This window comes from Triticum aestivum, chromosome 1A (genome assembly GCF_018294505.1).
Source record: "Triticum aestivum cultivar Chinese Spring chromosome 1A, IWGSC CS RefSeq v2.1, whole genome shotgun sequence".
NCBI classification, from domain to species: domain Eukaryota; kingdom Viridiplantae; phylum Streptophyta; class Magnoliopsida; order Poales; family Poaceae; genus Triticum; species Triticum aestivum.
The window spans coordinates 89,477,129-89,491,849 of NC_057794.1; the positions used below are offsets into that span (position 1 = coordinate 89,477,129).

A 14,721-nucleotide genomic window follows, 5' to 3' on the forward strand; every position below is an offset into this window, starting at 1 on the left:
CCGTGTGGTAGCCCAAAATCCCGAGCTGACCTAGCCATCTGGGTCGGCACGACCCAACCCACCCTTAAACATGCCTGGCATGGCACGACCCGCAATGACATGTTTATAAACGGGTTGTGCTGTGGTAGCATGCGTGCCACACTTCCACCAATAACTGCTAAACGGGCCGGACTAACCCGGCACGCGTGCTATTCGGCCTAGTTCTGACATTTTTGGCCGTTTAAAAATAAAAATAATAAACGGGTACCGGGACGGGCACTCGTGCTTTCGGCCCGGCTCGCGTAGCCCGGCCCACCCCAGATGGCCAGGTCTGGTACCCAGTCACTTCTCCGACAACTTCCACCGACACGCGACAAAGAAAATCACTGGTGTGCGATGCGACGCGATGCTCTCGCGGCCTCTAGTCTAAGCACCCCCGACGACGTCGGCGACTCACCGCCGGCGAGCCGATCCACGCCGCCGCCCCATTTCCCGCCTGTGTCGTGCATGTGATCTGGCGCCCTCTCCGGATCCTCTTCTTCCATGGGATTGGGGGGCATGAGAGGCGGCATCGGGGGAGGGGGCGCCGGCTCGGGCGAGAGGTGGAGGTGGATCCTCTTCCTCTCGCTGGTCTCCGTCTCCTTCCTCCTCTCGTTCCTCTTCCTCTTCCTCTCCGCCTACTCCTCCCCGACGCGCCTCCGCCTCCCTGGGCTCACCACCGCCCGCGCCGCCGCCGGAGTCCGCCGCGGCCCCGACGCGCTCCCCTGCCTCGCCTACCTCCTCATCGGCGGCCGGGGCGACGGGCACCGCCTCCTACGACTCCTCCTCGCAGTCTACCACCCACGCAACCGCTACATCCTCCACCTCTCCGCCGACGCCTCCCACGAAGAGCGCCGGGACCTTGCTGCTGGGGTCGCCGCCGCGGCGCCCGCCGCTGTCTCTTTCGACAACGTCGCTCTTGTGGGCACGCCTACCGCGGGGACACCCGTCGGGTCGTCGGGCCTCGCCGGCACGTTACGCGCCGCTGCTGTCCTGCTCCGCCTCCACCCCGACTGGGACTGGTTCATCACCCTCAACGCCGCCGATTATCCCCTCGTCACCCAGGACGGTACGGCATCCCGATCTGTCTTCGTACTCATGGGTTTGCATGATGGTATCCCATTGACCCGAAATACATTTCGGTCTTTCGTTTCTCAGCAGTACTAGAACCGAAATTAATTTCGGCAACATACATCTTCTAATTAACATCAAATTGCCGACTTTTCATGTTGAATTGTGTCACGAGCATAGTAACAATGGTTTACAGCTTACCCACCCTGGGAATTTGTTAGGAACCACCTGCCTGTTATCACGGATGTATTGATTTTTTTTTTAAAATCTACACAGATGTAGTGTTATTGCAATTGTCCACAGAATAGAGCTCCATTATTGTCTGTTTAAAAATCAAGGAGTTAAATCCAGGCTCCCGTTATCTCTTGGTTTTGATATATCTGAAGTGGAATAGATAGTGCACATTTCAGAACATGCACTCCTCCTATAGGTCAATTATAAAACTAACCTCAAGTAGTTGTGATGATTCTCATGATATTCATTTGTAAATACTAGCTTGTGTCTATTGTGTCGTGCTGGCCTTTGGAGTTTTTCGGTTTTCCAGATGACATTTCCAGTTTCTGTCCCAAACATGATCATATTTTCTTGTTAATTTTGCTAGATTGGCATCATTGTGCTAGAAGTTTATGCTGATTGTGATACTACCGTACATTTTGTCCTGTTGCAGATTTGATTCATGCCTTGTCGTATGTTCCAAGGGAATTTAACTTCATTGATCACACTAGTGACATTGGACAGAAAGAGTATGGATCGTTTGAACTTGGAGAGAATTTTAGCAGCCAACGGTATCAGTTTTAATAAAACTACTCACTTGCAGATCTGAAAAAGTGCAATCGATGATAGTGGATGCTGGAATATACTTGTCAGGGAGGACCAACTTCTTCCGAGCCACACAGAAACGACCAAGTCCTGATGCTTTCAAGTTCTTCACAGGCATTTATTGTTCTCTGCTCTGATTTAATTTCATTGGTTTAGATCATTTCCTTATCCATCTTCGTTCCTTCTTACTAGGTTCTCCATGGGTTATTCTGAACCGACGGTTTATAGAGTACTGTGTTCTTGGTTGGGAGAATCTTCCTCGGCTTCTTCTCATGTACTTCAACAATGTAATGCTACCTCAGGAAGGATATTTCCACTCAGTCATATGCAACTCGCTTGACTTCCGTAATTCCACTGTTAACAATGACTTGAGGTACAAGGTGTGGGATGATCCACCTCAGACAGAGCCCCTTTTTCTCAGCATGGCACATTATGATAAGATGGTGGACAGTGGACAGCCTTTTGCAAGGCGGTTTCAAGCGAATGGACCGTTGCTGGACAAGATCGATGAGAAACTACTTAAGCGTCCGGGCCATGGGCCTGTTCCTGGTGCCTGGTGCGCAGGAAGGAAGAGCTGGTTCATTGACCCATGTTCCCAGTGGAGCGATGTGAATGTTGTGAAACCTGGTCCTCAAGCCTTGAAGTTGCAGCAATATATCAATCGGACCTTGGAAGAAGCAGATTCTGGCGCAAAATCATGCAGGCCATAGCTGCATTTGATTCCAATAGCCTCACATCCTATGGCTGAAAGCTTCGAGGTTTCCATTCCAGCATCAAGGTTCTCTGCTCTAGTGCTTTGCAGAATAAGCAGCTATTTCCTCCCTTAACTGAAATTAGGACTTCTTGCATATCGAGTGCTCTTTCTAGACCCCTCCCACCCTTAATATTGGCTCCTAAGTTTCAGTTAGGTCTAGGAATCTATATTTGTGGCTCCATCATGACATTGAAGGCATAGAGATGAGAGCATGCTAATTGAACCATATTGGTTGTATTGTATGAGCTGGTCACTTATTGAATGACCTATGCTGGCGCTGAGTTCATATTTGACAGAACTGGAGAGGAAAAAGCAGAACATGTGGTCTGTTACTAGCACCGTGTTCTCATCACTGGAATGAGCTTCTATCTGTCCATTCCCTTCAGGACTTGCATTTACCTACTCCCTCTGTTTCAGAACATCGGTCCATTTTAATGGAAATTGTCATCTCTGTGAATCATACTAGTTCATATTGGAAGTTCACTAAAATATCAACAGCACCGTGTCTTCAAATTTGTACTTTATGCCACTAGTTGAGTGCACTAAAGGAGGTTAAAAGCTATGCAATTTAACGGTGATGTAATTTCTGTGAGATTCTTGTTGTGGCATATCTATCAAATGTGCTTCTGGGACATACGAGTTCTATCCAGTTCGCTATGACAATCACAAACAATTCCAATAGTAGTAATGATATAAAACTCGTAGACTAAAACATTAATGCTCCTAATAGATTCATGTTAAGGCAACCAACATTACCCAACGGTTTATTTTAACAATATAATGTTACCATGTATCATGGTTGACTACATGATTATCACAAAAGGTTGGGACAGTACTGAGGCCACGACATCGTCGCATACCAAAAAAGCAAATCACTTAGGTCAATCAACATCCTAACAGATTCATCTAGTTAGTGTGACCATCATTGATCTACTTGATGGTTTAATTTACAGCATAATTATGTAATATCAAAATTATTTTTAACCTCTGGTTTAAGGCAATAAAAAAGGTTAAATGCTTGTGTATATCTATACACACTAAATCAACAAGCGGTAACGTGACATTTGGAATCGGCGTAAGATCGAGTGATATTGGTATTGAGATTTTTGTAGTTGACCTATCATAAAAATATATGATATTAATGATATGAAATTTGTGAGACTACAATACACTGCTCCCAATATAGATATGTTTTGCAACCATCATCGACTTTGTTAATGACTTACTATAATCATGGTTGACTACTATATCTGACTATCACAAATTTCTAATGACTTATTACATCATGGTTGACCATATATAACTATCACAAATCATTCATGCAGTACTACACCAAATTTCTTGTCATTATACCAAAAAAGGGAAATCCCAGCTATTAATGCGATCAACACCCATCAAGTACTTGACGGATTAATTTTGCGACATAATAATACCCCATGAGGTTCTAGAAATGGCAATTATAGTAGTTAACTATGACTATCACAAATGTTGGCATGACGTGTCGAGACTATGGCATCACTAACAATAATGATCAGACATGCTCGAGACTAGAACATCACCTCACACTAGTCAAATAACAAGCTTTGGGACCTTGTCATGAGTGCATTCCAAACACAATTCCTAACATATCTTAGTTCAACCAACATACTAATTAACAACAGATTCATGTATTGGAATTACAGTCAATTTGTCCGCCAATGGTTTACTAGTTATTATCATACCGAGAAATACCATAAATCCTACTTCTCCGTCTCATAATATAAGACTTTGTTACATCCAATATGTGAGAAGGATAGGGGGAGTTGTTGTGAATAGACGACTATATCGCAAATGATTCCACCAACGGTTGTGAGATTGCGACATCATATGGAGGAGTTTTTCTAAGCTCACGTATGTGATCCCCTATCCATTTTAGATATTCATGTCATTACCAAAAATTCTAGGAAAAAAACAGGACATTGTAGCACTAAAGTTGTATTGGCATGTGAAACTTTTAGGTTGATAAGTTTTGCCATTTGTGAGGAACAAGCGAGGATAATGTTCATTTTGTATGTGCCACACACTATTTGGTTTTTTCCCTGTGAGATTGCATAATGTCGTACTCCCGCTGTTTCAATTTATAAGATGTGTTACCTTTCATTAAGACAAAATATCTTACCAACACGTACTGCTTTATTGTGTGGGCTACGTGGCAGATAATTATTAGAAAATACTTCAAGAGACATAAACCCCGCATTCATAAATAAAACGGTTGTCCTGTACTTGAACACACACACACAGGACTATTCATTGATTTTTCTGAGACTTCTGGTTAAAATTATGGAATGCACTACGCGCGGACCCTCATACGGCACGACTCACACGTTATTGACCCGGCCTCGCAGACGGCAAGGAGTCCGTCGCGCCAGAAGGCACAATGTAACGCCCCATATGTAACCTGCCATATTTGTATTCCAACTCTTGCCATTTTCGGCACTAAGTTATGATATTTCCTCGTTGTTGGGTTTTGTCTCCGTGTTGCATTTGTCTTTGTCATGCATCTCATATCATGTCATCATGTGCATCGCATTTGCATACGTGTTCGTCTCATGCATCCGAGCATTTTCCCCATTGTCCGTTTTGCATTCCGACGCCCATATGCCCTCCGGTGTCTCTTTTTGCTTCTTTTCGTGTGCGGGTGTTAAACGTTCTTGAATTGGACCGAGACTTGCCAAGCAGCCTTGGTTTACTACCGGTAGACCGTATGTCAAGTTTCGTGCCATTTGGACATCGTTTGATACTCCAACGGTTAACCGAGGAATCATGAAGGCCTCATGTGTGTTGCGGCCCAACACCTCTCCAAAGTGGCCCAAAGTACAGCTAAACCCCCTCCATCATCTCGGTCGTTCGATCACGATCGCGTGACCGAAAACCGTGCTCAATTTGGAGCCTCCTAGCTCCTTCTATGTATAAATAGGCATCTCCCCCGAAAATCTTGGATCAAACACCACCCTAAACCCTAGCCCCGCTACCTCCGCGCGCCGGACACATCCGGTCCGCACCGGACAAATTGCTGCCGCCACGTGTCCCGTCGCCGTCCTCTCCGCCGCCGGCCCGCCGAGGCCCGTAGCGGGCCCCACGGGCCCAGATGCCGCCTCCCCGCACCCGGCTCGCCGCGCCGCCCGAGCGCCGTTAAGTCCGGCCACCGCGGCCACCATCGCCGCCCGCCGCCCCGTGCGTTGGCCCGCCGCCTCCGCGTGCCCAGATCCGTCGCGGGAGCCGCGCCCCCGCCGTCCGGCGCCCCCTCGTCGCCGGCGCACCTCGGGTCGACCGGATCCGGCCAGATCCGGCCTTCCTCCGCCGTACCAGCCAACTCCGGCGACCTCTACCTCCGGCGACCCTCGATCCGCGTGCTACAGTGAAACCCTAGATCTGGGAGGTTGACCTCGTTTCTCCTCTAAGTCCCGGTGATTTTTAGCATACTTCATCGCATCATAACTTTGCGTGTGTGGCTCCGTTTTGGGCGTGTAGCATATCAAATTGTTTGTCTCGATGTGTACTTCATTTCATTTCATTGCACCATGTTCATTTGAGTTCATCTTGATGCCCTAAATGCTGTTGCAAGAGTGTTATGTAATGTTAGTTTCAGATTCTTAACAGATTTTGGTCATTTGTCATTTTTGCCATGTTTAATGTGTGCCTCCTATGAACTTGAGCCCTACACGTGTTTTGTAGTATGCCATGCTATCTTTACAGGGGTGTATGCCATGTATTTTTGTGATCTTTGTGGTGACTAGCACAAGCATGCAAAGTAGCTCTTGTGATGTTGCTGATTTCAGGGACTTAGAGTTCTTCTAAGTCTTTTCCCTGGTGATATTTTTATGCCATGTATTCTTGTTGCTACAGAGTGATCCATGCCTCTTTTGAGCATGTTCAGTAAGGATGATTTTGAGATATTGTTATGCTCTATCCATCCATATCTTTGTTTGCAATTATGGAGTGCCCTAACATGACTCAATCTTGCTCTACTTTTGCTATAAAATGTTCCTGACAGATTGTTTATATGTTAAGCAATTTTGCCGAGGTTGTTATAGTTTATCCATGCATGCTATGAGAGTGTTCTTGCCATGGTTAGCTTATTTATCATGTCTACTTGCTGGGTGTATGCTTAGTTTGTCATGCAATGGCTTGTGGTGAGTGCATCGAGCTCGCAAACATGCCTATATAAATCTGTTTTGCCATGTTTCAGTTTTTCTGCTAAGTCTGAATCTGTTAACGAAACTTGCTATGTTCACATGGGTGCCATTGTATTTTCTGATCCCTTTTGGATTATGGTCAGTAAGGGACTTTTGTTACATGCTTTGAGTAGCTTCATGCCATGCCTTGCTTTGCCATGATATGTTCCTGTAGCATGTTGTTATCTTTCTCTAAACATTGCTTCCTGATGTTAAATCCTGACATGTTGGTTATTTCACCAAGTCTGTGAACCTGATATCTTTTGCACTTTTGCCATGCTTGTTTGAACCTGCTATTGAGTGAATTAGCCGTAGCTCAGTGTTCATCTTTTGTCAAGCATCTTGAGTGGATCACTGCCATGTGCTTTGATGTTATGTTAGAGTGTCGTAGCTTATTGTTATTGATGCAGTTAGATGGCCTCGTGCTGTTAATCGCAGCTTTGTGCCATTATTGTTTTGCTTGCCAGTTGCAAACCGTGCATCCAATTTCGGTGATCTTTATATCGATTTCGACCAAAATCAACTCCCCTTTCCAGTGGCACTCTTGGTTTTCCAAGTTGAGGCCAGGTTCAATCTTTCCTTTCCGAAGCATGCATACACATTACATATCACATCCCGCATATCATGCCATGTTTTGCATCATGTTTCTTGCGCATTGCACCGTGGTTGATTGTGTCTCCCTTTGCTTGTGTTCTTGCTTTGGGTAGAGCCGGGAGACGAGTACGTGATCGAGGAACCCGTTGAGAACGTTTACGAGGATCAAGCTTACATCAACTTAGAGAACTTTGCAGGCAAGATGACCATACCCTCAAAATCACTTCTATCTTTGCTTGCTAGATGCTTGCTCTATTGCTATACCTATGCTACGATACCTACCACATGCTTTATCATGCCTCCCATATTGACATGTCAAGCCTCTAACCCACCTTGTCCTAGCAAACCGTTGTTTGGCTATGTTACCACTTTGCTCAGCCCCTCTTATAGCGTTGCTAGTTGCAAGTGAAGATTGGAGTTTGTTCCTTGTTGGAACATGTTTATTGTTGGGATATCACTATTATATCTTGTCTACTTTAATGCATCTATACACTTGGTAAAGGGTGGAAGGCTCGGCCTTATGCCTGGTGTTTTGTTCCACTCTTGCCCCCTAGTTTCCGTCATACCGGTGTTATGTTCCTTGATTTTGCGTTCCTTACACGGTTGGGTTATAATAGGAACCCCTTGACAGTTCGCCTTGAATAAAACTCCTCCAGCAAGGTCCAACCTTGGTTTTACCATTCGCCACCTAGCCTCTTTTTCCCTTGGGTTCCGCGGACTCAAGGGTCATCTTTATTTTAAACCCCCGGGCCAGTGCTCCTCTGAGTGTTGGTCCAACTTGTCAGCCGCCGGTGGCCACCAGGGGAAACTCTGGGCTGGCCTACCGAAAGTTTGGACAATCCGGTGTGCCCTAAGAATGAGATATGTGCAGCTCCTATCGGGATTTGTCGGCACATCCGGGTGGCTTTGCTGGTTTAGTTTTACCATTGTCGAGATGTCTTGTAACCGGGATTCCGAGTCTGATCGGGCCGTCCTGGGAGAAGGAATATCCTTCGTTGACCGTGAGAGCTTGTGATGGGCTAAGTTGGGACACCCCTGCAGGGATTTGAACTTTCGAAAGCCGTGCCCGCGGTTATGGGCAGATGGGTATTTGTTAATGTCCGGTTGTAGAAAACCTGAAGCTTAAACTTAATTAAAATGAATAAACAACGTGTGTAGCCGTGATGGTCTCTTTTCGGCGAATTCCGGGAAGAGAACATGGTCTCGTGTTGTGCTTGAACGTAGGTTGTTCTAGGATCACTTCTTGATTATAGTTTCTCGACCGTGCCTTGCCTTCTCTTCTCGCTCTCATTTGCGTATGTTAGCCACCATATATGGTAGTGCTTGCTGCAGCTCCACCTCATACCTTTTCCCTACCTATAAGCTTAAACAGTCTTGATCGCGAGGGTGTGAGATTGCTGAGTCCCCGTGACTCACAGATTACTTCAAAACCAGATGCAGGGACCTATGATACCGTTCTAGGAGATGCGACTGAGCTCAAGTGGGAGTTCGATGAGGACTCAGGACGATACTACGTTTCCTTTCCAGACGATCAGTAGTGGAGCCCAGTTGGGGCGATCGGGGACATTATGCATTTGGGGTTGTCTTTATTTTGGTTCCGTAGTCGGACCTTAATTGTATCTGGATGATTGTAATGATATATTTATGCTATTGTGTGATGTGGCGATTGTAAGCCAACTATGTACCTCTTTTCTTATTCAGTACATGAGATGTGTAAAGATTACCCCTCTTGCGACATTGCCTACAATGCGGTTATGCCTCTAAGTCATGCCCCGACACGTGGGAGATATAGCCGCATCGTGGGTGTTACACACAAGCACGCACATCAGACAGCGTGGAGCCTGCTGCCACACACATGGGGCCGGCCTCACATATCATACGACGTGGAGCCGGCCACGCCAAAAGACACGGGCGTGCACACCAAACAATGTGAATCCCATAGCAGTACACTTGGGGCCGGCCTCACGGATAATACGTCGTGGAGCCCGCCACGCAAGAAGGCACAGACGCGTAGGTTTCAATTTCAGAATTCTCAAAAATTGATCACAGTAAAATCATGTCCAAATTTTGCAGGTGTACCAAATATGGGACTTGATCGCAACTTTCGCCCTAAGAGAACATATTCATCTATTGCAACATAGATATAGCATAACAGATGCTGGTTTTCAACAAAAACCATTTGTAACAGATGAGTATATGATTGTATGAACACCACAAACATTCCAAATATAGTGACATACCAAGAAATACCATATATCCTAGTTGAATAGACGACTATATCGCAAATGGTTCTGCCAGCAGTTGTGAGACTTCGACATCATATGGAGGAGGTTTTCTAAGTTCACGTATGTGACCCCTATCCACTTTTAGATATTCATGTCATACCAAAAATTATAGGTAAAGAAACAACTCATTGTAGTACTAAAGTTGTGTTGGCCTGTGAAACTTTCAGGTTGATATGTTTTGCCATTTGTGAGAAACAAGAGAGGATATTGTTCTTTTTGTATGTGCCACAAACTATCTGCTTTTTCACCCGTGCCGTGAGATTGTGTAATGTTGTACTCCCTCTATTTTAAATTATAAGATGTGTTACCTTTCATTAAGACAAAGGTCCTACCAACACGTACTCCTTTATTTTGCGAGCTACATGAATCATTATCAGAAAATACTTCTAAAAACTTACCTAATGAAATAAATTCAAGGCACCTCGTACACCCCGTATTTATAAAGAAAATGATCATCTTAATAAACAAAATAGACTCTATACTTATCCTTGATTTTTCTGAGACTTTTTTCTTAAAATTATGGGATACACTACACGCGGACCTTGCTACGGTGCGACTCACACAACATGAAACACCATAAGCATAAGATGAGTTGGGCCAGCCTTGCAGATCAGACGGCTAGGAGCCCGTCGCGCCAGAAGGACGGGCACACACGTCAGATGGCACGGAGCCTGTCACAACACGCTAGGGCCAGCCACGCCAAAAGGGACAGGCGCGCACGTCAAATGGCAACGAGCCAGTCGCAACAAGCTGGGCCGGCCTCGGAGATCATACGACATGGAGCCCGCACGGGCGCGCATGTCAAACAACGTGAAGCCCGTCGCAGTACACATGGGGCCGGTCTCACCGACAATACGGCGTGGAGTCCGCCACGCCAGAAGGCACTGACGTGTACGTTTCAACTTTAGAATTCTCAAAAATTAATGACAATAAAATCACGTCCAAATTTTGTGGGTGTACCAAATATGGGGACTAGATCGCAACTCTCGCCCTAAGAGAACATATTCATCTATTGCAACTTAGATATAGCATAACAGACGTTGGTTTTCAACGAAAACCGTTGGTAATAGATGAGTATATGATTGTATGAACACCACAAACATTCCAAATATAGTGACATACCAAGAAATACCACATATCCTAGTTGAATAGACGGCTATATCGCAAATGGTTTCGCCAACAGTTGTGAGACCGCGACATCATATGGAGGAGTTTTTCTAAGTTCACGTATGTGACCTCTATCCATTTTTAGATATTCATGTCATACCAAAAGTTATAGGAAAAGAAACATGACATTGTAGTACTAAAGTTGTGTTGGCCTATGAAACTTTCACGTTGACATGTTTTGCCATTTGTGAGAAACAAGCAGATATTGTTCTTTTTGTATGTGCCACACACTATTTGGCTTTTTCACCCGTGAGACTGTGTAATGTTGCACTCCCTCTCTTTTAAATTATAAGATGTGTTACCTTTCATTAAGACAAAGATCCTACCAACACGTACTCCTTTATTTTGCAGGCTACGTGACAGATAATTATCAGAAAATACTTCTAAAAACATACCTAATGAAATAAATTCAAGGCACATAAACCCTGTATTCATAAAGAAAATGATTGTCTTAATAAACAAAATAGACCCTATACTTTAATGAGACACACAAAAGAGAGTGAGAGGACTATATCCTTGATTTTTCTGAGACTTTTTGTTAAAATTATGGGATGCACTACACGCAGACCTATGGTGCAAGTCACACGCAGCATGAAACACGATAAGCATGACATGAGTTGGGTCGGCCTCACAGATCAAATGGCAAGGAACCCATCGCGCCAGAAGGCACGGTCACACATGTCAGATTGCATGGAGCCCGTCACAGCATGCAAGGGGCCAGGCCCGCAGATCATACGGTGTAGAGCCCGCGATGCCAAAAGGGACAGACGCGCACGTCAAATGATAACGAGTCAGTCGCAACACGCGTGGGACCGGCCTCACAGATCATACGGCGTGGAGCCCGCCGTGCCAAAAGGCACAAGTGCACACGTCAAACGGCGTGAAGCCCGTCGCAACACGCATGGGGCCGACCTCACGGATAATACGGCGTGGAGCCAGCCATGCCAGAAGGCACAGACGCGTACGTTTCAAATTCAGAATTCTAAAAAATTAATGACAATAAAATCATGTCCAAATTTTGCGGGCGTACCAAATATGGAGACTCGATCGCAACTTTCGCCCTAAGAGAACATATTCATCTATTGCAACATAGATATAGCAAAATAGACGATTGTTTTCAATATAAACCATTTTTAATAGATGAGTATATGATTCTATGAACACAATAAACATTCCAACTATAGTGACATAACATGCTCAAGTACAAACATTCCAACTATAGTGACATATAACATGCTCAAGTATAAAGAGTATATAACATCAAACCGCATCATACTACAGTTTCGGCAGATGTGTAACATAACAAACCAAACACCCAACATATTTCAGATCAATCAAATATAGCACAAACAATGTCACCTGCTGCAACCTCCAGGGATCAGTTGATGAGAATCCTGAGCGTCACCTCGACGGTGTCCTCGTTGTCCTCCAGGTCGACGGAGCGGTACACGTGAGCCTGGAAGCAGTCCTCGGGGTCGGGCAGCCCGCTGGAGAGATCGGTGCACGTCACGCTGGCCTTGGTTGTCTGGTAGTAGCACTGAACCGGCGGCTTGTCATCGTCGCCTTCGAGGATGTTGCGCGAGTAGTAGAGGCTGACGCGGCACTGCGCCTCCTTCTCCCAGAAGGCGGCGTCGGGACGTAGGCAGAAGGCGAAGACCGTGCGGCCGAATGTCTGCTGGATCATCTCCAGCACGAGCAGATACCTTCCGGGGAATTCTAGGCGGTCTTGCCCGGAGGCGCCGCCGATGCAGTCGACGGCGACGATGTTGAAGCCGTCCCGCAGGCGGACGGCGATGCTGTCCCCGGAGGTCACCCCGGCGTGGACCGGCCAGTCATGAGCGCTGACGAAGTGACAGAGGAGCGCCGCCGTGCTGCCGACGAAGCCGCAGGCGTCGCCTGGGCAGCGGCACGGCCCGCGGAGCGCGCCGCAGCGGTCGCGGGGCTCATAGTAGACCGGCCAGACGTCGCGGCCGAGGCTCCGGCGAGAGCCGAGGCGGGCGGCCTTGGCGCTGCAGACGTGGCACGTCCCCGCCACCAGCCCGAGCATGTCGCGGCAGGGCGAGCAGATCAGGTGCCCAGCTTCGCACTGCAAAGCAAATCGAAATCAGCACGGCGTAGATTGCTTCCGGCCGGTTGATTAGATTGGATTGGGTAAATATTGCATGCGTGTACGTACCATGAAGGTCGGCGGCGCATCGAGTAGAAGGAAGCAGATGCCGCAGTCGAGGGGCTCCTCGACGTCCTCCTCCTCCTCCGCGTTCGCCATCGCCTCCTCGACATCGCGGGTCCACGGCGGCACCATTCCCTTTTTTACTTGGCCTGCTAGGGTATAAAGTCGAAGAAGGGTCTCCGATAGTATCCTGGTATATATACTTATACCATTCATCCTGTCACGCTCCCCCCTCTCGATTTCCTTGCGGTCTTTATGGGGGGAGTGCTGGTGGGCTTCACCGGTTTGCCTTTGGCCGGGCGTTTACCGGGGGTGTTGTCTTGCGACCTCCTCTATTTCCGGCCTACAGTTTTTACATGTTTTTTTTTTTGACAATTACAGCTTTTCCATGGTGAATTTGGAGAGTTGCCATGTTTCTCCTTTATTTTCCATATTATTGTTTTTGAGATAACTCACCATTCATGCCAAATGATTATTTTCCTTGTTCTTTTTCACTCATAAGGCATGCTCACATTCCTAGATCGTTAATTTGACAAACGAAATACGAGTTATATAATAAAAAAGATATATCATCAGAAAGCTCATTTCGCGTTCAAATTTAATGGTACACTTTTTGTGGCATATAACTCTTGTTGCACTGGCCAAATTGACGATCTTAGGATACTCATGGGTTTTATCAACCGAAAGAGAGCGAGTAATATCGTGTTGTTAATGGCATGCCAAATTAAGGATTGAGCACCGACTCATTTTCAAGGCTATCGTTCACGCCACTAAAAGAACATATGTCACGTTACTTGGAGGTCGATATCCGAGGCTTCTAGTTTGTCTCACCCTTCAACACATTATTCATGTTTGTTTCCAACTTTAGGTGCTCTTAATTATCCTCGAGAAGGTGAACTCGTTAACTTTCTCCTCACCATCCCCGCCTAGTATCCTCGGGCACGCTTCGTGCATCTAGTGTCCTCCCCTCCACTTTGCTATATGATAGACCTCTGCCTTGATAAACATTAACTCTTCTTTCCCTTATCATATGGCTCTTCCTTATCTATTCACTACAAAAATGTGCGATTATCAGTGACAAAAATCTTAGTGACGAGAAAAAAGTGTCGGAAAAGATTAATTATCATGACGGGAATTGTCACTTGTTGATTTCCTCCCCGGGCAGCCCCCTAGCCAAATTTGGGGACATTCTGGACAGATTTTAGGCGATGTTTTCGGCCGTCACATTTCATTTCCATTTTTGTGTGATGGTTAATTGTAAGCGTGAAATGATAGAGGGGTTAGCTTAAGGGATTTTTTTTTAAAAAAATAGGCTCATGGGTTTAAATGTGTGTTCTTGGATTTTGCTTGCCATGTCAGAGTTTTAGACATATTCAAGTCACATTTATTTTCCTTATGACTTGAGTTTCTCAAATTGAAATCCAGTTATTCCTTTTCGTATATGCTCACGTTGATAATGTCAATTATGTGGTCTAACATTTCTATACCGCTTCAGTATTTAACTTTTGTGTATCACTGTCATTTCTCTAAGAAACATCTAACTTCCTTAACACACCATAAAATGGTGCTTGCCACTCTATACCAAAATCTCATGACAGAAGCATATAACATTAAAAACTACTTCACAAT

General features: G+C 45.8%; 2 protein-coding genes across 2 annotated transcripts; one reads left to right on the top strand and one right to left on the bottom strand.

Moving 5' to 3' along the window:
• Window positions 1–345: 345 nt before the first annotated feature.
• LOC123191474 (beta-glucuronosyltransferase GlcAT14B) lies at window positions 346–2,997 on the top strand. Its single transcript, XM_044604196.1, has 4 exons — window positions 346–1,087; window positions 1,757–1,832; window positions 1,907–2,022; window positions 2,101–2,997. The coding sequence occupies exons 1-4, from the start codon at window positions 523–525 to the stop codon at window positions 2,616–2,618; spliced, it is 1,275 nt and encodes a 424-aa protein (XP_044460131.1). The 5' UTR covers window positions 346–522; the 3' UTR covers window positions 2,619–2,997.
• A 9,154-nt stretch (window positions 2,998–12,151) lies between these two features.
• On the bottom strand, window positions 12,152–13,329 carry LOC123100867 (uncharacterized). The gene is made up of 2 exons (XM_044522708.1): window positions 13,099–13,329; window positions 12,152–13,008 (listed from the first exon to the last, which is right to left on the bottom strand). The coding sequence occupies exons 1-2, from the start codon at window positions 13,306–13,308 to the stop codon at window positions 12,301–12,303; spliced, it is 918 nt and encodes a 305-aa protein (XP_044378643.1). The 5' UTR covers window positions 13,309–13,329; the 3' UTR covers window positions 12,152–12,300.
• Window positions 13,330–14,721: the final 1,392 nt, after the last annotated feature.

Bases quoted from the DNA above. Each gene is read 5' to 3' on its own strand.
- LOC123191474 (XM_044604196.1), top strand. From the start codon at position 523: ATGGGATTGGGGGGCATGAGAGGCGGCATCGGGGGAGGGGGCGCCGGC. The intron at 1,088-1,756 runs GTACGGCATCCC...GTCCTGTTGCAG, and splicing joins TCCCCTCGTCACCCAGGACG to ATTTGATTCATGCCTTGTCG. The intron at 2,023-2,100 runs GCATTTATTGTT...CCTTCTTACTAG, and splicing joins TGCTTTCAAGTTCTTCACAG to GTTCTCCATGGGTTATTCTG.
- LOC123100867 (XM_044522708.1), bottom strand. From the start codon at position 13,308: ATGAATGGTATAAGTATATATACCAGGATACTATCGGAGACCCTTCTT. The intron at 13,009-13,098 runs GTACGTACACGC...TTTGCTTTGCAG, and splicing joins ATGCGCCGCCGACCTTCATG to TGCGAAGCTGGGCACCTGAT.